Source organism: Electrophorus electricus, chromosome 8 (assembly GCF_041902795.1).
Source record: "Electrophorus electricus isolate QZ-2024a chromosome 8, ASM4190279v1, whole genome shotgun sequence".
In the NCBI taxonomy this organism is placed as follows: domain Eukaryota; kingdom Metazoa; phylum Chordata; class Actinopteri; order Gymnotiformes; family Gymnotidae; genus Electrophorus; species Electrophorus electricus.
In genome coordinates, this window is record NC_137504.1 from 19,669,697 (window position 1) to 19,677,500 (window position 7,804).

General features: G+C 40.0%; 1 protein-coding gene across 5 annotated transcripts in view; it reads left to right on the forward strand.

The window, feature by feature from the left end:
- Nucleotides 1-321: 321 nt before the first annotated feature.
- Nucleotides 322-7,804, forward strand: part of pja2 (praja ring finger ubiquitin ligase 2) — a 10,371-nt gene continuing 2,888 nt past the window's right edge. The window contains exons 1-7 of one of the 5 annotated variants that reach the window (XM_027002120.3): nucleotides 322-417; nucleotides 1,420-1,611; nucleotides 2,027-2,978; nucleotides 4,997-5,164; nucleotides 5,679-5,864; nucleotides 6,185-6,299; nucleotides 7,644-7,758. In XM_027002120.3, coding sequence (XP_026857921.2) covers nucleotides 1,422-1,611; nucleotides 2,027-2,978; nucleotides 4,997-5,164; nucleotides 5,679-5,864; nucleotides 6,185-6,299; nucleotides 7,644-7,758 — 1,726 coding nt within the window. In that variant the 5' untranslated portion in view covers nucleotides 322-417; nucleotides 1,420-1,421. Of the gene's footprint in view, nucleotides 418-437; nucleotides 534-1,419; nucleotides 1,612-2,026; nucleotides 2,979-3,553; nucleotides 3,612-4,996; nucleotides 5,165-5,678; nucleotides 5,865-6,184; nucleotides 6,300-7,643; nucleotides 7,759-7,804 lie in introns of those variants that run through there. The other 4 variants (XM_027002121.3, XM_081719671.1, XM_081719672.1 and 1 more) reach the window with 4 other exon arrangements.

The window sequence follows — 7,804 nt, forward strand, 5'->3', positions numbered from 1 at the left end:
TTTCCTGGTTTAAATCTTATCTAGCCAGTCGCTACCATTTTGTTAACATAAATGGAGACATCTCAGCATAAAGCAAGGTTAGCTATGGTATACCACACGGATCTGTTCTAGGGCCTTCCAATATCAATGTCAATATGAAAAGCAACCAGTACATAACTATTAGTTGAACAAGCTAAACCATAAGAAAGTAATTTAAAGAGTCTACTTTATTTATTTATTATTATTTAGTTACGGGGGTCTAAATATTGACCAGGTACGTAACGCTAACGCTTCTAGGTTACATTTTTTTACTTTGTAAATAATGGATTTGCCTACGTGAGCTCGGGTGCTGAGAGGTCATTGGATGATACTTGTCATATGACTCTAATGTTTGCGACTCGCTGGGTTGAACAAACAAGAGGGGATATAGGAACACAGGTAAACGCCATTGTCAATCTAACGTTAACTAGCTGGACTAAACGCCTTGTATGGTATTTTAAAGGATGTTATGGGATGTATGACAGCCCATTTAGAAGTTTACAGATGTGTATGAGGTATCAGAAACCTAGCCGCATTCTGATGAACAGCACTTGTCGACAAACTAGCTAGCTAACCTAGCTATATAGCTTGGCTAATAAGGCTAACTGGCTTGCTGGAGTAAGTGACAGGGCCCAGTGTTAAGTTTGGCTTGTTACCCAAATAAATTCCTTACTGCGTAGCAAGCGAATCTGTTGAGGTCAACGGTAACGCTGGTTAATGTTTGTCACCTTTCAGTAATGTAGCTAGCTATGCTAACTACAATTCTTAGCTCTACGAGTGGTGTTTAGCGCAGCTAGCCCATGCTACTCTAGCCTAGTAGTTATGGTTTAGCATTAGCTAGGTTCCGTCATCATGGCACAGCGAAATATGTTTGTCCCGAATTTTATTTATATCGTTGTAGTTAATAATCACGAATAACTACTGCAAACGATGTTTCTCGACAATTTGTTAGCCCGGCATTATTCGAAGACGTCATAAGTGACCCAGCTTGGGTGCTGTAAAGGTAGCTACATGACATGCTGTGATACTATGCCGATAGGTTAGCTGGTTAACGTAAGCTAACCTAAGTGTCATCGTTCTTGAAATTCTCTCTGGAGACTGAACCCATGAGCTTGGTGTTGCTAGCAACTCTACCAGGTGTGCTAACTACAGCAATAACAGTAGTAGGGATAGCTACCTAGCTAGCCTCTTGACCCCTCTTCTCTTGAGACGATAAGCTATGTAAGAAGACAGCATGCCTGTCTAGCTATGTAAGGTCCTACTTTACTTGTCCCCAAATTAATCACGTAACTGCTCATCTTTTGCAACTGTCTTGAATGTGATTAACGTTTTGCTATGTGCCATTTGTTGTCATTGTAAATGTTTTACAGTTGTTTGTATATTGTATACTGTTTCTCATAGCAATGGGTCAGGGTGCAGGTAAGCCATCCTGGGCCAAACCATCTGGGGGTTATCAGACCATCACAGGAAGAAGATATGGCAGGAGGCATGCATATATCAGCTTCAGGCCCTCTGCACACAAGCACAGACCTATGTCTGCTGTGGATTGTCAAGAAATGGAAATAAGAAGTGTCCATGTTGAGCACACCTCAGGTATGAATCAGCAAAACTGAAACCCACCCTAATTGAGCTGACATTAACAGGCATATTCTGACTGTAAAATAAATTTTCTTGTTGGTTTCTTAGACACAGGATATGTCAAATATATTCCAAGTTTTTTTTGTTTGTTTTTTTTTTGTTGTTGTTTTTAAACACACACACACGTTGGATATTTGAGACATAGTCTACAAGTCCAGATACCAACAAGAGAAAAAAAAATTTTTACTGTCAGAACATGCCTGTTAATGTCAAAAGCAATTAATTTCTAATATAAAACTTGAGCAACACAGGATATTCCTGGAAATTACTGTTGGTAGTAATTCCCCAGTATCACTCATGTTGTATTGGTAAATGGTAAAATGTGTTAATTAAAGATAAATAATTGGGGGAAAAACCTCTCTCTCCTTAGCTCCTGCAGTGCTGCAGGGTGTCTTTCCAGTGTTATCTTCCAGTTTGGGTAACTCAGATCAAGATGGCCAGGACAGACACAAGTCATCTTCTGACAGGGTGCTGGACAAATGTAATTACACTGTGCCATTTGATATTGGCCATAACACTGGGGATGAGAAAAGTGCAGAGGCTTGTGCTTGGGCTGATGGGGTGGATCAGAAGACATCCAGCCTGAGTATTCTGAACTTTATGAACATTGACTCCTATGAGCCAAACAGCAATGGAGGTGAAGCAGGTGGTACAGGGACAGACCAATCTTGTACCATTCAGAAAAGCCTGGACATGATTTCTGATCTTGGGAAAGACTTTGACCACCTTTCCAGCTCACATTCATACTTGCACACAGAATCCTGCAAAATGTCAGATTGTTTAGCTCAAGAGCGGAATTCTAATGGCTCCCTAGATACTAATCAAGCGCACACACTTTCATGGAGGACTGGAAAAACCTGTGAGAGTCATGGTCTAATGGACAAAGTTCAATCAGATGCGTGTAATACATCAACAGCCAGTAGTAGTCCTTGTTCTTGTGTGGACCTGGAACATACCACTGTGAAGGAAGCAGTTAAATTGGAAATGGTGGTCAGGCCAAAGGTCCGCAAGCAGACAAGTGAAAGCAATCTCAACAAGAGGAAAAACTCTCAGACTGAGGAAGCAAGTTGGGTGTCAAGTGCCAATTCTGTTACAAGTATGTGTGGTTCTGCACCTCCTTTTTATGTCACTCAAAAAAATGCAGACACATCCCAATTCCTCTTCAACTTCCTTCCAAATGAATGCATGGAGTTCGGTACTTTGGACAAGAAGCATCAAATGAAGCAAAACAGCAGGGCCAGAGTAGATGACGACAATGACTTCTGGGAAGATCTAGAAGAGTTTGTGGAGAAGAATGCATCACCTGAAAAAAAGAATGAGAGGTAGAATGTTATGAAATGCAGTGCACATAGGGTCTTACAAAGGATTACCAAGAAGTATTTTTTTTATTATAGTTTAGTGGCAAATGTATTTTAAATGAAAAATGGTAGCAAGTACAGAATGTTGTGTAATGCTATTCAGCAAAGGTTCAGGTTTGCACCTAGACTAAGAAGCAGCTTTCTATAGTATTAGACTACACTAACGACCTGCTGTTGTGGTCCTGCCTTTTTTTTTTTTTTAATGGTAATATCTTCATTTTTTTCCTCTGAGAAAATGCTAATTGTGCAGCATGGCTAATTGCTTACTTATTCATTTTTAGTTTAGTGTAATGTTTGCTTACAGTTATTTATGTATTTATTTATTTATGCTTGATAATGTAACAGCCTTGCAACCCAAATATATGGAAACAGTACAGCCGTGACCAAAAGTTTTGGTTTTCACAAAGTTTACTGCCTCAGCTTTTTTTAGGTCCTTTTATCAAATGTTTATATGGTGTAGTTTTTTACTTTTTATTGACAAATGCATCCAGTTTAAGCAAATACTTAATATTTACAGTGTTGACCCTTCTTTTTTTAAGACATCTGCAATTTGCCTTGGCATGCTGGATATCAGGTTCTGGGCAAAATCTTGACTAGGTAAGAATTGGTTGCCATTAATCAGTGCTTGGAGTTGATCACAGTTTCTGTGTTTTTGTTTGTCCTCCCTCTTTGAGGATTGACAACATGTTCTCAATTGAGATTGAGATTTGGGGAGTTTCCTGGTCGTGGACCCAAAACTCCCTGGTTCCCTGAGCCACTTAGTAATCACTTTTGCCTTGTGACATGGTGTTCAGTCATGCTGGAAAAAGCATTGTTCATCACCAAATTGCTCCTGAATCGTTGGGAGAAGTTGCTCTTGGAGGAGGTTTTGATATCATTTCTTATTCATGGCAGTGTTCTTAGGCAAAATTTTGAGCAAATCCACTCCCTAGGATGAGAAGCATCACCACACATGAATGGTCTCAGGATGTCTTACTGTTGGCATGACACAGGACTCATAGTAGCGCGCACCTTTTCTTCTCTGGACAATCATTTGTCCAGATGTCCCAAACAGTCTGAAGTGGGCTTCATCATAGATAATAACTTTACCCCAGTCCGCTGCAGTCCAATCCCTCTAATTCATGCAGAATGTCCATATGTCCTCGATGTTTTTTTTGGAGAGAATTGGCTTCTTTGCTGCCCTTCTGGACACCAAGCCATCCTCCAAAAGCCTTCGCCTCACTGTGCGTGCATATGCACTTACACCTGCCTTCTGCCATTCCTGAGCAAATTCTGCACTGGTGGTGACCCGATCCCGTAGCTGCATCTTCTTTTGAAGACTGTCCTGGTACTTGCTTGAGTGTCTTGGGCACCCTGAAGCCTTTTTCACTGCAATTGAACCTGTCTCCTTGAAGTTCTTGATGATTTGATAAATGGTTGGTTTAGGTGCTATCTTACAAGCAGCAATGTCCTTGCCTATGAAGCCCTTTTGATGCAATGCAATGATGACTGTACGTGTTTCGTTGAAGGTAACCATGGTTAACAGAAAACTTCGACCACCCTTTTAAAGCAACCAGTCTGCGCTTCTAATCCTCGTTGTCCTCGTTAGCACTTTCTCCTGAGCTAAGATGATCACTGAAATCGTGATAGCAGGCCATTTTGTGATGGGGTTGAAATGCAGTGGCTGGAATGCAGTAATTTTTGTGATTTAAGTTAATTTTCAAGGCAGGAAATGACTTTGCAATTAATTGCAATTCATCTGATCACTCTTCACGATCTAGAGTTAATGTAAATTGCCACCATAAAAACTGAAGCAGCAAACTTCAAAATATGTGCTAGTCTCAAAATGTTTGGCCACGACTGTGCAATCCATGAGAGCACTGTTTTGACATCTTAGGCTATGTAGCTAAGAAAACTAAAGTGAGCCTGGCTTGTTAAATGACATTTGTTTGTGTCTGTGCGTGCATGCATGCATGCATGCATGCATGCGTGCATGCATTCAGCTTGGAGTGCAGTGAAGGTGAGTGGTCTGCCTCATGGACGTCAGACACGGGGCTGGAAAAGGAGCGGCGATCCAGCGAGGAGAGCTGGGAGACGCTACCTGGATTAGATGAGCTGCCTAGCTCAAGCAATAGCCTGGAAGATGTTCCCCCACTCAGTCTCACACAGGAGTGAGTTCAGCCATGTTTACTCTTCACTCAATCCAGTATGAGATATAATGCTCAAACACAAATGAATAACTCCAAAAAGTTGTTGGGGGAGGGTTTTTTGTTTGTTTGTTTGTTTTTTTTAAGCTTGAATAGTGCACTTTTTAACTAGACGCAGGGCAAAAAGTGACTTCTGCATCGTAACCATAATGGATTTTTCAGTCCTGATAATTCATACCAGCTATAAACCAAACTGTCAACTTGCACTCTTTTCTTGTTCTTGTGATTCATCAGCTTATTAAAATCAGGTAATGGAATATCAACACTGTTATTTGAAAGCACAAAGCCCCACCACTACCTGCAGCAGTTCTTTTTAAAGAGCAACCATTTCTGAGTGCCTTGTGGTTGCTTAACATAGAATTCTATATAAAATAGGTGGAGGCAGTTGTGAGGGGGAGCACTGCATTTACACAGCCTAAGTCTTTTCCCTTAGTGTTAATCTGATATGTATATCACATTTTCCTCCCTCATGTGCTAGGGAGCAGAGTCCTCTGGAGGAAGGTGAAATCCCATGGCTAATGTGTAATGAGGATTCAGCGAGCAGCAGTGATGAGGAGCCAGATAATGTGAGCCAGTTTGTGCACCCAGGCCTGTTTATTTTGGATAGTAGCAACAACCTGGATGATGACTCCAGCATGAGTGAAGATCTGGACACTGAATGGAGGTCTGGGATCCTGTAGAAAAATATTACGACTTAAATAAGTGTTTTTGGAACTAGTTACAGACCTGGATAGCACTAAATGCTTAATTCAATGGTTAATGCACAGATAAATAATATAAATGAACACTACATGTAAGATTTCAATAGAGTGAGCATGAGTAAATCTACAATGCATAGTATCGGGCAACTCTCATTCCTAAAAGATCTGCCTCATGATGTTAGTATTCCTCAATGTTTGCAGATTGGAAATTGTGTCCAACTTGGTTTACTAGATCAGTACCACACTGACAATGTTGATGAAGGCAAACAATGCTGTTCTTCAGGTTGCTGGATGACTTTGGAGAAAGCGTTGGCATGGCGCAGTCCATCTCTTATGTAGATCATTCTCAGCTTCTCACTTATATGGCATTAGAGGAGCGACTTGCACAAGCAATGGAGGTAAGGGGGCAATACACCAAGAAATAATTATTTTATATTAGATGTAAAGACTATTAAGAAGAGAGCATTCAGTGATTGAATGATTTGAAAGTATCTAGTAACATGAACTGGAATTTGGTTGTTCTCCATTGTTGTCAGAGCTTGGATATTTGTACAAAATTTGCATTTGTATTTCAAGGACATCCAAAATGTTATTTAAACTGTTTGTGTATTGGGCAGTTAATATAATTAGATTACATATTTTGAGACAGTGTTGCCACCATGAGGAAGGATATTGCTTCTTTGATCAAAGCTGCAATTTCAGTATCTGTAGCCACAGGTAAGTGCTGCAGCCTGGTTAAATTCTCACAATAATGTTGAGCTGTGACTAAACGGGCTCTTGAGAATGAACACACATAGAAATACAATTTGTGCGCTTTCAGAGTAATGGGAGGTATTCTATATGTGCTAAAAGGAACAGGGAGGACAAAAATGGAAACGTGACGTAAGAAATAACTAAATTACATCAGGCAATTAATATTAGATTTAATTCTAACTAGCAGTAAGCATCACCATGTAAAGGAGATTTGACAATCAGCAAGTGTGAGTTTTCAAAGCAACATGAGGCAACCAAAAATTCCAAGTCAAATATTTGGTGGTCAAACTACTTATGTGCCAATTACAAAGACTGCAGAATAGTTTGATATGTTGTGCTAAACAAGGACAGACCACATGGGTAAAGAAAAGCCATAGTGGTACATCTAGGCTCTCAAGCAAGAATGGAAGGATAATCCTAATAGAACAGGTGCTTAAAACTACAAAACTGATCTCAGAATTATCCCAAGCATAATTAATCATTATGCCTGTAACTGATGGCCCTCAAGGTGGATTTTATGGCCAGTTTACTGCCATCCAGCAGCAGCACAGAAAGGTATAAGCGTATGTTGGAGAAACTGTTCCCAGCTGTCTTCTCATGTTCCAACACACCATTGATCATTACAAGTATTGTAATGATGATCAGAATGAGATCACTTATCTGACTTCTAATATATCTTTAACATTTGGGGGGTGGGGGGAGTTATAGGCAACCTCCTTCATTCTTCAAAGAACTGGATACTCTTTTGTCCAACTACAGAGAATATGAAAATATTCCAAGAAGGACTAAATTTGCTCTCAGGGCAAAATATGGTGCCACTCTTTATTAGGTACTTGTTATATAGTTGAGTGTTATGTCTTTCCCCTGCATTTCAAAATGGAAAAATATGACAATTTTTTCATGTCAATAAATTCAACTCAGGTTTGAATTTGAATCTTCAAGTTGATTTGTTCGATCATTACAGTGCAAAACATATAAATGTGTTACAGGCAGCATTGGCACACTTGGAGTCTCTGGCTATAGACGTGGAGCAGGCACATCCTCCAGCCTCAGAACATATCATTGACTGCTTACCTCAAATCACAGTTCTGGATGACCACAGCAGTAAGTCGTTAAGATTTAAAGTCAAAGTTCACATTATTGTGCTGTC